At 41.7% G+C, this 18,539-nt stretch overlaps 1 protein-coding gene across 2 annotated transcripts in view; it reads right to left on the minus strand.

The window, feature by feature from the left end:
- The window catches only part of LOC102540146 (protocadherin gamma-C3), a 175,754-nt gene extending 157,215 nt beyond the window's left edge, over window positions 1-18,539 (minus strand). The window contains exon 1 of one of the 2 annotated variants that reach the window (XM_031672174.2): window positions 18,471-18,539. In XM_031672174.2, coding sequence (XP_031528034.1) covers window positions 18,471-18,524 — 54 coding nt within the window. In that variant the 5' untranslated portion in view covers window positions 18,525-18,539. Of the gene's footprint in view, window positions 1-1,427; window positions 4,382-18,470 lie in introns of those variants that run through there. The other variant, XM_072956063.1, reaches the window with a different exon arrangement.

The raw sequence follows: 18,539 nt of genomic DNA on the forward strand, positions 1-18,539 counted from the left end.
AGCACAGAAATAGAAATATATTTGTCATTTAAATCATGATGCATTATATACCTATGCATAAGGCATTTATTCTTGTAAAGTTACTTACACACTAGAAGGAACTCTGTCTTCAGTTTCCCTCAACTTATACTTTTTTATTTATTTACAAATAAAGATGTTATGATGTATTATTCTCAGTGAGTTCCAACTTCATCTCAAAGAAAATTATATAATAGTAATAACACAATGGAATACATTGTCTCAGATCCATTTCCCCCAGATGCCCTTAAACAATAATCACAGCACTTTAAATGATCATAATATCATTATAAACACAATTGAGTCAGTACATGATTATTTGCAAATCAAAAATTAAAAATGATTCCAGTTACATAGAATATTAGTGTATTCCTTATTCTCTGTTATTAAATATATAACTAACACACTAAAACCCAACATGAGAAAAGGAATGGGGAAGGAAAACTGTAGTTGTGAGGGGGACTGATGTTGGTTGAGAAACTGGAAATATATTTAACAGCTGCTGTGAGTAGGAAAATTTAAGAGAGATGTATAAGAAGGATCTTCATGGGCAATTATTTGATGTGGCTTCTGAATCCCTTAAGGATATATATTATTTTTAAAGATAAAAAGGCAATATGGTTTCCACATATGAGAAAACTAAAAAGTAACAAAAAAGAGAAACATGTTTACTATTATACTACCTGTTTATTATAGAGCAAATGAGAACTCAATCACTTCTTAAAGGAACACAGAGCTACTTTAGAGGCTAATGAGATTTTTAACTAATAAGGCATTACATGACATACCTTCCTGAAACATGGTGAAGCATACATATTTCTAAATTTACATCTTTTAATAGGGAAGATCATGCAAATTGAGAAAAATAAAGAGTCTCACTGCCAAAATGAAAGAAAACTATTAAGAATGAGTTAGAAGAAAATAACCAACTAAAGTATTTCATTATTCATTAACAAATTTAAATATAAAACATACAGCCTTAAATTTTAAAGAAGGAAGGCATTTGAGTAAACATAAAATTCAACCTTTGTATTTCTAAGAAAGAAAGAACTGTTGATCCAGGTGGATGTGGTGATTTGCTCAGGGATGAGAAAGAAATCATGAGAACCAGATACCCCAGTTCCTAAGGCAGTGCTCTTTCCATAACCCAAATATCAACTTTGCCTACTAACTCCTCATTTATACTCATTACACAATGATTCTAGCCCCCTCTTCCCTGTTACAGGGTGTGAATACTTAGAACCACTGAGAGATAATTCATCAGAACTAATTTCCTAAAAATTGAATATATCCATTAAGAAATATGAGAAATAGAAGAGATCTGGTAAACTGTGCAGACAGCTAAATGATTAAGCAAATGTATTTATTTTAGGAAAACAGCTCACAGGTATATTGCGACGAGAATTTACCTGAGAAAGTGTTTCTTCTTTATCTTCAGGTAGAACTTGAGGGTCTGAAAGAAAATCCTTTTTCTCACAGCTCTCCTGGCTGATGAGCGTGTCCGCGTAGTTGGGCTGCGGGAAGATCACGTGACTCTTCCGCGAGTCCGCGGTGAGCGACACCTCGTGGGAATAGGTCTGCAGGAAAGCCCGCACCCCGTCCACGCCCACGAACTGAGAGGCGGGCACGCCCGCCAGTCCGCCTCCTGAAGCCTGCAGCACGCGCGACGTGTGCCAGCGCCTCAGCCTGAGCGCCATTAGCACGATGACAAAGGCCAGGAAGACGCAGGAAACTGCAGCCACCGCCACTACCAGGTATAGCGTGAGGCTCGAGTCGTCAGTGTCCACTGAGGGCTTGAGGCTTCCCAGGTCGGCCAGAACGTCTGGGATGTTGTCAGCCACGGCCACCGTGAGCGTGACGGTGGCAGAGAGAGGGGGCTGCCCATGGTCCTGCACCGCCACCACCAGGCTCTGCTTGAGCGCATCTCTGTCCAGCAGGGCCCGCGCTGTGCGCACCTCGCCCGTGTGCAGCCCCACCGCGAAGAGCCCTGGCTCGCTGGCCTTGAGCAGGCGGTAGGACAGCCAGGCGTTCTGGCCTGAGTCTCTGTCCACCGCCACCACCTTGGTTACCAGGTAGCCGGGCTCTGCAGAGCGAGGTGCCAGCTCCACCCCCGTGGAACCGTCTGTAGGTAGAGCAGGGTACAGGATTTCGGGTGCATTGTCATTCTGGTCCATTACGAACAGGCTCAGAGACACGTTGCTGCTCAGTGGTGGGTTCCCACTGTCCTGTGCTGTCACACACAGCTGCAGTTCACGGAACTGCTCATAGTCAAAGGAACGCAGAGCATACAGGACACCGGTGTCAGAGTTGATGGAGATGTAGGAGGAGAGAGGTGCCCCCTGAAGGGTGTCCTCAGCCAAGTTATAAGTTACGTGGGCATTGTCATCGCTGTCTGGGTCATGGGCCATCATGGAAAAGATGGAGGCACCTCTGGGGTTGTTTTCAGGAATGTAGGCAGAGTAGGATGTGTGGGGAAAGGTGGGTGGGTTGTCGTTGATGTCTGCCACCTGCAGCAAAATGTGAGCATCTGTGGACAGAGATGGGTTTCCTCCATCTTTAGCAGTCACTGTGATGTTGTAAGAGGAAAACTGTTCCCTGTCAAGGACTCTGGTTGTAACCAGTCGGTGGTAATTATCTACTGACCTTTCTAACTTGAAAGGAAGGTTCTCTGGGAGTGAACATGTAATAAAAGCATTCTGCCCAGAGTCTCTGTCATGTACATTGAAAAGTGCAATTATGGTTCCTGGAGGAGAGTCTTCAGGAACTGAGCTGGTAGCAGAGGTCATGTAAAATTCTGGGGCATTGTCATTCACATCCAGAACTGTAACAATGACCTTCGTTCTGCTCAAAAGGCCTGGGCCATCCTGAGCTTCAATATCAATTTCATGGAATTTGGCATCCTCATAATCTAGACTTTTTGTGATTGTTATTTCTCCAGATGCTGACTTAAGCTCAAATATCTCTGAGGTTTCTTCAGGGTTTTTCTCCAGAATATATGCCACGTGGGCGTTGTACCCCTCATCTGCATCAGTGGCGGTCACTGTGAGTATCTGAGTGCCTACGGGTGTATTCTCTGGAACACTTACACGGTACTCCGGCTGTGTAAAAACAGGTACGTTGTCGTTCGCATCTAGGACCATCACGCGGATGCGGGAGGTGCCAGATCTGATAGGGTCGCCCCCGTCCAAAGCCAGGAGAACGAGGTGGTGAATGGCCTCTACCTCACGGTCCAGGGGATGTTTCAGCACCAGCTCCGGGTACTTGTTTCCATCCATTCCTTTTCGCACGTCCAGGGAGAAGTGGTCATTTGAATTAAGCTCGTACTTTTGGAGGGTGTTCTCTCCTACATCCGCATCATGAGCGCTCTTAAGAGGAATGCGGAATCCTGGAGTAGTCGTTTCACTGATTTTTAGCTCCAATTCTTCTACTCCAAAGCGAGGGGCATTATCATTAATATCTGTTATTTCCACCTCTACTGAATAAATACTCAGTTTATCTTCCAGGAGTATATTAAAGTTCACCAAACACCGAGCGCTCTGCGCACAGAGCTCCTCCCGGTCTATCCTCCCCGCGGTGACCAAGCTGCCGCTTCGCGGGTTCAGAGCAAAGAGTTGAGTCCTACCTCTGGAGACGATGCGGACTCCGTGCTCCGTCAGGTCCTGGGGCTCCAAACCCAAGTCCTTGGCAATATTTCCCACGAAAGAGCCTTTTTCGAGCTCTTCTGGCACAGAATAGCGCATCTGCCCATCTCCAGCCTCCCACAGGGCCGCCAAAAGAAGGAACAGCAGGACAAGCCAGCCGCGGTTTGGCAACTTGAGCAGAGCCGCCATTTCTTCAGCTGCAATCTTTCTCCCAGGGAACTTCCAGCACCCAGTGCAGGATTCCAATCTTTATTCTTCAGGGTCTAAGGTGACCAGCATTGACGGGACCCAGGTCACTGTGGAGAGAACTAATGGGCTGCTGGACTGAATTTCTTTGCCTCCCGGAAGCTTGCCGGCCAAATGCCCAGCCCTTTGTGTTTTGGGGGCCGTAATGTTTGGATTGGATGGCTCGCAGGCTTACTTCTTAGGTGGTCAACAGCGACGCTCAGAGGCCTAAATAATTTCTGCACGCTCTCAGGCAAACTCAAGTTATTTCTTGTTACCTGCTGTGACTTTCAAGCTGCTTTGAAGAATCTTACAGTTCTATGATACCTTAGAAGCAACTCTTTCAAGCCAGGAGTCTTTTTCTCAGAATGAACAAGAATGGTGTAAACGAATGCAACTTTGATAGTAGTTGCTAGGAAAGTATTATTGAACGCTGGAGGCATTAGTCAAGGCAACCTCTACCCTTACTCCAAACGTCTTCAGTCTCTTATTTTATCCTCAGAGACAATAAGGCCAATTTCAAAACATTAGCCATATTATCTTCTAATGTTACATATTTTGAATTTCAGTGCATGATGGCTTAGCGTTAAACTTCACAACCTGTATATATATGATTGAATTATCACTTAATTGGGTAACTATCATGTGCCTGACACTTTGCCTGACTGATGCTGGAGATAGAAATGGTGAGCCTGATGAACACAGTCCCTGTTCTCAGGAAGCTTACAGGATAGAAGACACAGGAAAGTAAACAGAGTATTTCAACAGAGCATCATAACTGTTAGGGTTGTTGCAAACATGGGTAATGGGAGAATACATAGGAAGGTTATCCAGCCTAGAATTAGGGGTCAGGAAAGCCTTTTCCAGGACAAGATTGAAACTGGATCCTAAAGGGTATGTATGACTGGATCAAGAAAGAGGCTGGAGTAGTGTTCTAGAACCTCAGTACAAGTGCTTGGAGGTGAGAGGCAGCATGGAACATCTAGGAAACAGAAGGTGGTTTGTTCTTTGTTCTTCTTTTTCAAGATTGTTTTGGCTACTTGAGGTCCTTTGATACTATGAATTTTAGGATGGGCTTTTTTCTATTTCTACAAAAAAAAAAGGCACTGGGATTTTGACAAGGACTGCACTGAGTTGATACATTGCTTTGGGTACTTCTATGAGTTTTTGATAGATACTCTTCATCCAGTTAAGGTTTCCTTCAATTCCCAGTTTGCTAAAAGGTTTTAATCATGGGTTGAATGTTCTCAAGAGCTTTATTATGTCTCTGTTGAGATGAATATATGGCCTTTTATCTTTACTCTCTCAAAATGGAGTTTTACATTATTAGATTTTTTATAATGAAATATCCTTGCATCCCTGTAATAAACTCTACTTAGTCATAAGCTATAAACTATAAATATTAAATATATAGTAGGCAGGATTTGATAATATCTTTAGATATTGAATCAACATTCTTGAGTGACATTGCACACTTCCAGTCTCATTTCAGTCTTTTTTTTTTTACCTTTTGGCTTCTTCCCCATTGAACTTTTCCCAACTTTAATCCATTCCTCTGAGAACAATGATGGAATATTTATTGGCAACAACTGGTATCAACTCACCCTGTTTTCTAGTAGAGCTTCTAGTCTGTTTTTTAAAAACTTTTCATCAACATTGTTTTGATGCTTTTGAGTCTCATTAAATAACTTCTTGGTAGCCTTTACGGCAGCTCTGTGAAGATTTCTGTTTCTTTTTCTTTGACACCTGGTTTTATTCTGTATATTATTTCCCACTCATGCTTCTTTCCTCATACTAAGTTGTTTCATTTTTTCCCAGTCTTACTTGCCACTTGCTTTTCCTTCTCTTTCCCCTTTTCCAGGTCTTTGTCTCCCCTCTACTCGTGCCTCTAGGTCTTTGTCTTTAATCAGAATTCTGGGTTTTCTTTTAGGATTTTTAAAATGAATTTTATGCCATCTGCCTAGCCTGTATTAGTCCCAGCAATGGACTGGACAGAATTTTAATTTTCTTCCACTGGTGTCAGCTTCCACTGCTTCACCATCAAATTCTTCCTTGTTTGCATTTCAATAATTTATATTCTTCATTACTTTTCCTATTATTTTGTTTAAGTTTATGCTGATATATATTTTTGCCTTGTTTCTTGAGTGGGAAGTTAAACTCACTTATTTTTAATCATTTGTTTTTTGAAATTATTACAGCTGTCTATAAATTTACCCTTAAATACTCTTCTAGCTCCATTCCATAATTTTCATAAATAATTTTAATTTTTGTAGTTTTTATTTCCATTATGATTTTTATTTTTAATTGATTAATTAATTTTAATACATTTTTATTTCATTGTGATTTTTTAAGAGTTGTCGAAAAAGAAGAACAAAGAACTAAGTAATTTAGGGGTGTAGATTTAAATGTCTAAACCTTTTTGTTTCTTTTTATTATTTTTAAATGTTTCCTTTGTGATTTTTCCAGCTTTACTGAAGTATAATTTAAAAATAAAATTGTAAAATATTTGAAGTACACAATCTGATGATTTGATGTGTACACATTGTGAAAGGATTCCTCCTATTGAGCTAATTAATACATCCATCACCTCACATATTTACCTTTGTGTGTGTGTGAGAGAGCATTAAAACTCTAAGCAAATTTCTTTTATACAATACAGTGTTATCAACCATAGTCTCTACATTATACAAGAGGTCCTCGGGCTTTATTCTTATTCCTCTTACAGCTGAAAGTTTGTACCCTTTTACTAATCCCTATTTCCCCTGCTAGCCAGCTTTGTGATTTAAGTACATGTTATATGGCATGTATATTATTGGTACTTTGAAACTAGCTCCGCCTTTTTTGTGTGTGATGACTATGCAGTAAACTACTGTAGATTTCCCATATTTTCATATAAAATGGCTCTTCTATATATTTGTTGTGTATAGGATTCTATACAGATCTATCAGATCAAGCTTATAGATTCTGCCGTTCAAGTCTTGTGTGTACCTAGTAATCTTCTGCCTGTGGGGTGTGTTATTTTTTACGGAACTGTGTTAAAATGTCCTGGTATTATTTTCAAAGCTATATTGTTTGGTGATAGAAGTTCGTAATTTTTATATCTTTTTGGTTGTCTGTTCAATTATAATTATAATCAGTTCGTTAAAAAAAATGACCATTAATGCTGTTGCCTTAAACACTACTTTGGTGTTATAGTAATATTGACATAACTGCTTTCTTGTGTGTGGGTTGTGTGTGTGTACATCTATCCATCTATAACTTTATGTTCAATTTTCCTGTATAATTGTGTTTTAAGCATGTATCTTGTCAGCAGAATAGACGGATTTTAAAAATCATCCAAGTTGGTAATCTCCGTGTTTAATAGGTAACAAGTTCATTAATATATCCACAGAAGTAAAGTTTTAAATTATAAGAGCTGAGAAAATTTTAAATTATAACAACATGTTATCAAGAGTATACTCTTGCTACTAAACAGAAAATAAAAGTAAAAATAAAAACCTGAACTTAGACATACAGCAAGAATGAGGGAAATTTTTAAAAAGCCATCAGAGAAAACAAAGATTACCTAACAAACAATGACAATTTGTTGACAGAAAATTCTAATTAGCAACAGTAAGTTCCAGAAATCCCCAGGTCCCAGGCCATAACTAGGACTTCTAATGGCACTTAATGGTGTGCAAGAGTGGTATTTGGAATATCACAACTCAAGTCTGAGAGACTTAGTGTGCATTTTCTGAAGACAGTATGGTGTTCACCTCACTCCCTTGGTTTGTAGCTTGCAAAAAGTTATCATAGGAACAGGTAGGCAACATTTTTTGATTCCTCTCCCCCCTCCACCGCCTTTTTTCTTTTACCACGTGAGGGGCCTTAATTGCTTATTTTGGATCCTAGGCGTAAGACTGGCTTAGGTCCCTTGTTTAGCCTGCAGACCTTTGTCCCTATTACACTGCTGGAACAATCTTGTGACCTACAATGCCTTCATCTAAATTCACGACTAGAATTCCTACTTTAGCTTTAGCCTGGCTCATCACTTTGTCCCATCTTCAGTCCGTTCAGATATTTATTTTTTATTTGTACCTTACTACGGTACAAAAGAAAGCGTCTGCTTTCTTCTTTTTATATTTTATGTATCTCTTTAATTTACTGGAGGAGAGTAAGTATATCAAAGCATGGATTCCCCTATGATGCATTTCTTACAAAGAGCTAACACACGTTAAAACGTGAATATATACTTGATTTTGTTAGTCATCAACATTACAGGCATAATGTACAAGTCAGGAGGCTTCAAACTTTTTCTCAAGTTGCATGGTAAATTTTCTGTCACTCATTTTATTACTTCATTTCATAAGTTACTTAAACATTTGATGTCTTCTTGAGCATGCATAAAATATATCAAAATAAGTGACTAAACAAAGGGCTTAGATACTCAACAATGGCTTAAATTTGTAGATTACCTAGATGCCCATAATTCATATTAACAACTTAAAATACTACCTTACACAGTCTTTACCTCTTCAAATGCCCCAAATAAAACAGCACTCCAACAGATGACATCTACATTAAAGTTAGGAACTAATTAGGCGATCTTTATAACTTAAGGATATTTGAGAACAGTATTAGTCACATAAATACTGGTGGACTTTTTCTAGTCAAACTCAATCCTTGCCAGATAAGAGAATGGTAAATCCAGAAAAATAAAATTATTTGGCCAGTGGTAAGCAAGAAAATGTTAAAAGCCAAATCTCCTTGTTTCTGATGTGGTGCTTTTCCCACAACCCTTCATGCCACATTACACGTACATTATGATTAATTACAATCTCCTTTTCAATGAAAGAACAACTATTAATATACTTGGATATTAACACTTGATAATGATTTCCCAAGATTTGTAAATCGACGTCTACAAAGACATACGGGATGTAGAGAACTATTAGCAGTAAAGAGTGAAAGCAAGTAAGTAAACGCAGAAATTATTTTTATCTAGATAAACTTACTACAAAAAGTTTACCTGAGAAAATGTTTCCTTTTTGTCTTCAAGTAAACATTGGGGTGCTGATAGAAAATCCTTTTTCTCACAGCTCTCCTGGCTGATGAGCGTGTCCGCATAGTTGGGCTGAGGGAAGATCACGTGACTCTTCCGCGAGTCCGCGGTGAGAGACACCTCGTGGGAGTAGGTCTGCAGGAAAGCCCGCACCCCGTCCACGCCCACGAACTGAGAGGCGGGCAAGCCGGCCAATACACCTGCAGTCTGTATGCGGGATCTGTGCCAGCGCCGCAATCTGAGCGCCAGCAGCACGATGACAAAGGCGAGAAAGATGCAGGAGACCGCGGCGACCGCCACCACCAGGTACAGCGTGAGACGTGAGTTGTCAGGGTCGGCGGAGAGTTTGATGCTGCTCAGGTCGGCCAGGACGTCTGGGATGCTGTCAGCTACAGCTACTGTGAGCGTGACAGTGGCAGAGAGAGGGGGCTGCCCATGGTCCTGGACCGCCACCACCAGGCTCTGCTTGAGCGCATCTCTGTCCAGCAGCGCCCGCGCTGTGCGCACCTCGCCCGTGTGCAGCCCCACCGCGAAGAGCCCTGGCTCGCTGGTCTTGAGCAGGCGGTAGGAGAGCCAGGCGTTCTGGCCTGAGTCTCTGTCCACTGCCACCACCTTGGTCACCAGGTAGCCGGGCTCTGCAGAGCGGGGTGCCAGCTCCACGCCCGTGGAACCGTCCGTAGGCAGGGCGGGATACAGAACTTCAGGGGCATTGTCATTCTGGTCCAGCACGAATATGCCCAGTGACACGTTGCTGCTGAGTGACGGGTCCCCGCTGTCACGCGCCATCACTTTCAGTTTCAGGTCCCGGAACTGCTCATAGTCGAAGGATCTCAATGCATAAAGGACGCCAGTGTCTGAGTTGATGGAGACATAGGAGGATAGAGGCACCCCCTGGATGGTGTCCTCCGCCAAGGAATAAGTGATTATTGCATTCTCATTGCTGTCAGCATCATGGGCTGTCACAGAGAAGATGGAAGCACCTCTGGGGTTGTTTTCTGGAATGTAGGTGGAGTAGGAGTCCTGGAGGAAAACAGGGGCGTTGTCGTTGATATCTGTCACTTCCAGTGAAATGTGTGTTTCAGTAGATAGAGTCGGGATTCCTTGATCTGTTGCTGTTACTGTGATGTTGTACCTGGAGGTAAGTTCTCTGTCCATTGTTCTTTCTGTCACTAAACGATAATAACTATCATCTAACTTTTCTAGTTTAAAGGGTAGATTTTCAGGAATGGAACACGTAGTGTGACCATTGTCTCCAGAGTCCTGATCATGCACACTGATAAGAGCAATTATGGCCCCAGGAGGAAAGTTTTCTGGGAGTGCAGTGGTAACAGAGGTGATGGTCACCTCTGGAGCATTATCATTTATGTCCAGAACTTTGATCAGCACCTTAGCTCTGGCCATGAGGCCTGCACCATCCTGAGCTTGAATTTCCATTGGATAAATTATGTATTCTTCAAAATCCAGAGGTTCTTTATTTGATATTTCTCCTGTGTAAGAATCCAAGTGAAATATTTGCGCCACTTTGTGGTCTATGTTGTGAAATGAGTATGTTACTTCCCCATTGGTTCCTTCATCTGGGTCGGTGGCTTTTACTGTGACCAACGGAGTGCCCAGCGACACATTCTCAGGGACACTTGTCTGGTACTGTGCTTGAGTGAACGCTGGAGGGTTGTCATTTACATCCACTACCTGAACTCGAATTCGGAGGGTTCCTGAACGGACTGGGTTGCCCCCATCGAAAGCAGTGAGAAGGAGGTGGTGGACAGCTTCTTTTTCTCTATCTAGTGGACTCTGCAGCACCATCTCTGGCTGCTGGGACCCATCAGGTCCTTGTTGCACATCCAGGGAGAAATGAGGGTTGGAGCTGAGCTCGTAGCTCTGCAGTGAATTCATATCCACATCAAGGTCTTGCCCAAAAGGCAGAGGAATCCTGGTACCTGGAGTGGTTATTTCATTCATTTTAAATTCCACTTCCTCTAACTGAAATTGGGGAGTGTTGTCATTAATATCAATTATTTCCACCTCAACAGGGAAAAGCTTCATTTTATCCTCCACCAAGATGTTAAAACTCACCAGACACCGCGCGCTCTGCGCGCAGAGCTCCTCCCGGTCTATCCTGCCCGCAGTTTCCAAGCTACCGCTTCGCGGATTCAGAGCAAAGAGCTGCGTCCTACCTCTGGAGATGATGCGGACTCCGCGCTCGGCCAACTCCCGGGGCTCTAACTCCAGGTCTTTGGAGATGTTGCCCACGAAGAAACCTTTTTCTGTCTCTTCTGGCACCGAGTAGCAGACCTTCCCAGCATAGGCTTCCAGAAACAGCCCCCGAAAAAGGAACAGCAGAATCAGCCTCCTGCAGCCGAGCAGCTTCACTCGAATCGCCATTGCTCTTTGCTTCATAGTTTTCTTCCAGGCCAGAGCAAAGGGTACTGTTTCTCTGCTATTCTGAGCCTAAATTCACCGAATTTTCAGGACAATTCAGAGCAGAAAGTGGTCCAGAAGTAGAAACTGGGCAGCCTAAGGGAGGCTGTTTTCAATCTGGCGGTGATGGAGGTTCTAAGCTTTTCCGCCTCGCGGGGTGGTGCGCGCTGCCCTTCTCTTCCAGACTGGTGAACAGCGACACCCAGAGTCCTACCCATTTACTGCACTCCTAGATAATACTTGAACTTTCTCTTCTCATTAACAGGGTCTTAATTTATTATCAAGGAAATAGTTAAGCATTACACAATGTAACTATGAAAAAGAGAAATTAGTACGTTCAATTAATTATATCTACATATTGCTAAATTGCAACATATAGTAGAATCCCAATATTCCCAAACTATCTGCTTTCCCTGTTTGCTATTCAGGAAACATCGCAAAGGGGACAAAATCATCTCTCCCTTCCTCTGTAATATATCTTGACCACTTGATAATTTCCCAGGCCATATATATGGGCAACTGCCCTCTGACAAGATGATGGAAAAAACTGAAGGGAAAAATAAACTTTTAGAGTCTAAGCGAGACTTTAAAAAATTGGACTGTCCCATTTCCTATCCATAGTTTCCAATATTTATCAGCATTGGAATTCTGAAAGACATGTTTTACCCCATCCTTTTACTCTGTATCTCTGTAATATGGAGCTTAAAAGATCTTTAATATGGACTTTTAAAAGACCTTTAATTCAGCTGAAAGTAATATATTTTGCATAAAATAATACTGCGCTCTTGGAATTTCATTAGGAAAATGTGACATGAATATCTAATTTAGATTTTATATTTAAGAGACACAAGAGGTGGTGATATTATTTTTCAAAACTGACAAGAAAAAGGCCACATCTTTATTTTTAGCCAGCCTATATTAGGATAATATATGTATTCTCCTACATTCACACTTAATATTTTCTCCAAGATAAATTGGTTTTCTAAAATAGGAAGATTTTGAGGAGGGGAGGGTATAGCTTAGTGGTAAAGTGCATGCTTAGCATGCATGGGGTCCTGGGTTCAATCCCCAACACCTCCATTAAATATACATATATATACATACACACATACACACACACACACACATATAAATGAACACAATTACCTCCCCCTTAAATATATATATATATAAATGAACACAATTATATCCCCCAAAAGATATTTTTAAAGTTTTTAAAAATCAAGATTTAAAAACTAGATTGCTTTCCTTCTTTTACTCATTGCAAAATTAGTAAAAAGTTACTAACATGTCTCAGCCTAGTGTGATTTATTTATCTTTACCCAAAAGTTAGGGAAGAATGATCTTTGCATTCCAGAGACTGACATTTTTCAGAAACAAACTGGGCCAGATATTGGCAGCCAACCCATGGGCACGTGAGTGAGAAGGGTCTGGAAAACGATGAAAGAAAGGAAACAATCGAAGGCCAGAGAACAGTTTTTGGAAAGAGAATAACCAAATCTATTATTTTCTCAGCTTCTCGAAGACAAGTATAATGGAGCCAAAGAGCAGACACATAAAGATGCAGTGAACCTCCCTCAATATTGCAAGGAAAGAACTCTTTAGCAGGAAACATAACGTTTCAGAACATGCATTAATAGGCACAACGTTTGGCCCAAAGGAATTTTCTGGGCCAATGAAACAAATCAAAATACACATAGAAACTAGCAAGTAAACTTGTAGAGCTCCCCCTTTATCCCCAAATCCAACAAAAACCAAGCACGACTGCTTACATCAGGATATTTATGAAATAAAGTGTTAAAACTCACACATAAACATTTGAACCCAATGTAATATTTACAGCTTCACTGCTGGCACTATGGAAAACATCCAGTTGAAAGATGTTTCTAAGTTACCCTGAAGAAATTAAAGACTGCAATATCTGAAGCCACATATAGACTGTAGGAATAGGGCAAATCTTTTCCTGAAATGGAAGCAACTACAAATCCAGGCTTGGTCCACGGACCAGGCTGAAAGCAGGGCTGGAGGAACATCACAGGCACCAGCCAGGTGATGACCAGAATCACTGCCAGGAGGAAGAACACAGAGACCAAGTAAAACTGTAGCTCTGGTGGCAGGTGCCAGATGGTTGCTGAGGTACAACTGCAACTCCTGCAAACCACAGGCAAAGACCAGCTGCAGCGTGATGACTGTCGTCACTGAGCATGGTAACCAGCAAGCCCCAGAGAGCTGTGTCTGTCACCTGCAGTGCCACAGCACGCATCCCATTCTTGCGTATCCTCAGGTTGAAGAGTCAGAGCAGGTGGTGTGAAGCACCTGATAGGACAGTCAGGCATTGCACCCCACTCAGTACACACCTTGGCAACCAGGCTGCACAGTATATGGTGCCCATGGAAGAGAGACACAACTTTCGGGTGCAACTGCCAGCATAGCATCTTCTGCGCATTTTCACAGTGGTAGTCCACCATTACAGGCAGGCCCAGAATGACACCAAGCCCAGTCGAACCCTGGTCATGGTTGCAGTCAGCTCAAAGGTAGGCTGCGGTAAGCACTGTTGTGCTCTGCACTCAGTGACATGTTGGACAACAGCACCCAGGTTGCTGGTCAGGAAGAAAGAAGAGGCACTCAGGGCTCCAAGTTCAAGGTGGAAGCACTAACACATGCAACAGAGGCTCTTGGTGAGTGTTCCTGGTCTCCAGGACTATAGTAGGCCTGTTGGAAAACTAGAGCATTTTTGTTAATCTGGGTTGTATGCAGGCTGATGCATGCATCAGAGGAGAGGGACAGCTTGTTCTTGTCGGTGACACGGAAATTCTGATTCTGCTTCCAGTTTAGAATTCCATCTGTCAGTAGCTTACAAAGAATTCCACAGTAATTCTTAGAGATGAATTGTTGGCTGTCTGTTTGTTACTCTTTACAATATCTTTCACTTGTCCCTTTAAGCAAGTCTCTTGAGTCCTGTTGTTCTGGTAAGTGCAACCACAGTTCTCATCTCTAATAGGACTAGATACCCAGTTGAAAGTCACCTGCACTGCATTATGGTTCCCAACCTCCATTTCAACCAGGATTGGGCCCTTAACTGTCTCCTGTCCTCTTCTACATCATAGAAGAGGCTACGATGTAACTGTCACTCTTCAAAATCAAAGATGGTGCTTGCTGTTACAGGATATATTCTGTATATCCTGTGGGACTGTGTGGGAAGTACAGGAGAACTCTACCTTAAGGGTATCACCTAGGTCAGAAGGGATCACCTGAAGAATGTAGACAAGGAGGTGGAAGGCACGTGCTCCAGAAGGCAGACTCTGCTGTACTCTTTGTGGTTCAGTATGGGAGGGCTGGCTCTGGCATCCAAGATCCGTTTCATTCTCTGAGCTGTTCTGCTTCCTTCCCACCACTAAGTGGTGGCAGCTCTGCTCCCCCAGTCCCAATTTCTCTGATAACCAGGATATTTACTGCCCTTGTGCTCTCTTCTACTTCTGGCAGTGGGGGAAATGGTTAATTGAAACTAATCCGATAAATTTGTAGAGAATTATTTGCACCATCCATATCTACTGCAGTTTAGGAGTAAACTTTGCTCCTATTAAGATGTTTTCCCAGAATTTTCAAAACAAAATGGCCGCACTAAAAGCCTTAGGTTATTTATATCCAGGATAAAAATACATTTATATGAAAGGCATTTATAGGATTTCCAGTAAAGTTTTCAGGTTCGAGGAGCCTAGGGACTTCCTTTGGCCTACCAGCTAGATCTATCCTGTCATTGTCTTGTTCCTCCCTGCTCTCTTTGCTGGCGGTAAAGACAGGCTTCTCAGCACTCACCCATGGTTCTGGTCACTGAGATGTAGATCTTTGGCAAAATTGTCCACTTTTAAATCCTTGGTTATCTCTTCCAGAATCGGGAATCTTGCAGCGCATCTACTTCGCAGTTCACTAGAGTGAACATTGACAGCAGGAAGGAAAACAGTGCTTCCTGCATTCTTGCGCCCTTCCCAGTGGGAGGACCTCTTTCTGTGTCTTCTTGATGCTGCTTCGTAGGTCTGAATACATCTTGCTGCGATTGCTGCCGGGATACCAAAGTGCACTGGAAAGATAAGGCAGCGGCTCACCCAGAGTTGCCAGACCCATATATTTGGAACAGATTCCGGGAGAGACGGTGTGCAGAGTCCCTTCCTGATGTGTTTCTCGAAAGTCTGCGGGGATCGGGGATCGCTGCGTCAGAGACGCCAGTGGATTCCTTTGTTTCACTCTAGCCACGGACTGGCCGACAGCGGCACCCAGAGGTCCAGGGCGATATCTACCGCCTGTTATTTCTGAAAGTCCTCACAGGAGACTGGATTTGCTTTATTTCTGGGACTTCCTTTACAGTACTGGTTGGTTTAGTACAATGGCTACGAGTCACTATTTCTTTTTGACAAAATATGAATAAAATGCTCTTTCTACAAAATTTAAATCAAAATTTTAATTTATTAAAATTGATATCCACTTAAACATTCTTACAGAATTTCCCTCTTGACATTTCCTTTTGAAGAATACTATTGAAGCTTCCTTTTCTTAAAAAAACTTTTTTTTGAACCCAGGACCTCGTGCATGCTAAAAATGAGCTCTACCACTGAACTACTGCCACCTCCAACCCACTCCTACCCACCTATCCATACTGTTAAAAGACAAATATACTTTTTCCTGTTTTTATTGTGATAAAATACACATAACATAAAATTTACCAACTTAGCCATTTTTAAGTGTACAGTTAAGTGGTATTAAACACATTTATAATGTTGTGCAACTATCTCAATCATCCATCACCAGAACTCTTTTTATCTTGTAAAACTGAAATGTATACCCATTAAGTGGTTACTCCTCATTCTCCCCTCTCTCCAGCCCCTGGCAAACACCGTCTACTAGCTGTCTCTATGATTCTGACCACTCTAAATACCTCATGTAAGTAGAGTCATACAGTATTTGTCTTTTTTGTAGTTGGCTTATTTTACATAACATAATATCCTCAAGGTTCATCCATATTGCAGCATATGTCATAATTTTCTTCCTTTTTAAAATAGTCTGGAGGTTCCTCAAAAAATTAAAAAGAGAACTACCACAAGATCCAGCAATTTCACTTCTGGGTATGTTTCTGAAGAAAATGAAAACACTAACTCAAAAAGATATATGCACCCCCTATGTCCACTGCAACATTATTTACAATAGCCAAGATACAGAAGCAACCTAAGTGTCCATCAATAAATGAATGGATAAGATGTATTGTACATTTACACAGCCATGAAAGAGAATGAAATCTTGCCATTTGCCACAATATGAATGGACCTAGAGGGTATTATTATGCTAAATGAAGTAAGTCTAACAGAAAAAGACAAACACTGTATGATTTCACTTACATATGGAATCTACAAAAGCAAAACAAATGAATAAACATCACGAAACAAAAACAGATTCACAGATACAGAGACCAAACAAGTGGGTGCCAGAAGGGAGAGGGGTGAGGGGATGAGTGAAAAAGGTGAGGGATATTAAAAATTTCCAATTACAAAATAAATGAGTCACAAGAATGTACAGCATGGGGAATATAGTCAACAATATTGTAGTAACTTTGTATGGTGACAGATGGTAACTAGAGATATTGCGGTGATCATTTTCTAATGTATAGGAAAAGACTATGTGTATACCTGTAACTAACATAGTGTTGTAGGTCAATCATATCTGAAAAGAAAAAAAGGAATTTCCTTCCTTTTTAAGGCTGAGGAATTAGTTCATCGTATGTACACATGCCACATTTTGCTTATGCCTTCACTGGTTGATGCACACTTGGGGTGCATCTAACTTTTAGCTACTGTGAACAACGCTGCTAAACATGGGTATACAAGAATCTCCTTGAGACACTGCTTTTAATTCTTTGGGAAATATACCCAGCAGTGGAATTGCTGGATCACATGGTAATTCTCTTTAATTTTTCTGAGGAAATACTGACTGTTTTCCACAGTGGCTGAACCGTTTTACACTCCCACCAACAGTGCACAAGGGTTTCATTATTCCATAGAACACCAATATTTGTTATTTTCCTTTTTTTGGAGAGTAGTCATCCTAATGGGTGTAAGGTGGCATCGCATTGTTGCTTTCATTTGCATTTCCCCAATGATTAATAATGTTCAGCATCTTTTCATGGGCTTACTGGCCATTTGTATCTTTTTTGGAGTTACATACATACTATTAAAATCCCCCCCAATAATCAGCTATTTCTTGTACACCATCGGTTACCTCTACAGACTGAGTATTTATGTCCCCCAAAATTCACATGTTGAAACCTAATCAATGTGATGGTATTTAAAGGTAGGGCTCATGAGAAGTAATTAGGTCATCAAGGTGGAGTTATCACGTAAAAGGGGCTGCAGAGAGCTCCCTCACCCCTTCCACCATGTGAGATTACAGCAAAAAAGACTACCATCTACGAACCAGGAAGCCTGCGCTCACCAGACACCAAAGCTGTCAGTGTCTTTATCTCAGACTTCTCAGCCTCCACAGCTGAAAAATTAATTTCTGTTGTTTATAAGCCACTCAGTTTATGGTACTGTTACAGCAGCCCAAAAAGACTAAGACAGTTGCCCATGCCCTTTCATCTCTTCTAACACTTTCTTTTTAGTGTAGTGGGTCCACCCTCCACATACCTAAGGGGAAGGTGAACCCATTCATAGCTGTAGTAGGGTCTGAAACTAAACCAATAGTGGTGATCTCACTCCTCTTATCAGTGTTTAGTGAGGAATACTGGCTTAAAACAGTTAATAATTTAAAAAATTAGCTTAGGGCAAGGTTTCTCAACCCTGTTAATATTTTGAGCCCAATAACTTAGTTGTGGAGGGGATGCTCTGTGCATTATAGGATATCTGGCAGCATCCCTGGCTTCTTCCCACTAGATGCCAGTAGATACCACCCCCACAGTTGCGACAATCAAAATGTCTCCAGGCATCATCAAATGTCTTCTCCTCCCCACCATTTTGAAAATCATAGGCTTAGGGTATTCCCCTGGTGACTACTATTGAGCCAGGGATAGGTGTATAGTCTGAGTTAGACCAATCAAGTTGAAAGACAGATTTTGGTTAGGGAGAGACACTCTCTGAACTTACCACAGCCAAGAAAGGAAGTTCCCCAGTTACTGCTGTCAGATTTCTTATGACCATAGACTCTCGAAGTTT

The sequence above is a fragment of the Vicugna pacos genome, chromosome 3 (assembly GCF_048564905.1).
Source record: "Vicugna pacos chromosome 3, VicPac4, whole genome shotgun sequence".
Taxonomy (NCBI): domain Eukaryota; kingdom Metazoa; phylum Chordata; class Mammalia; order Artiodactyla; family Camelidae; genus Vicugna; species Vicugna pacos.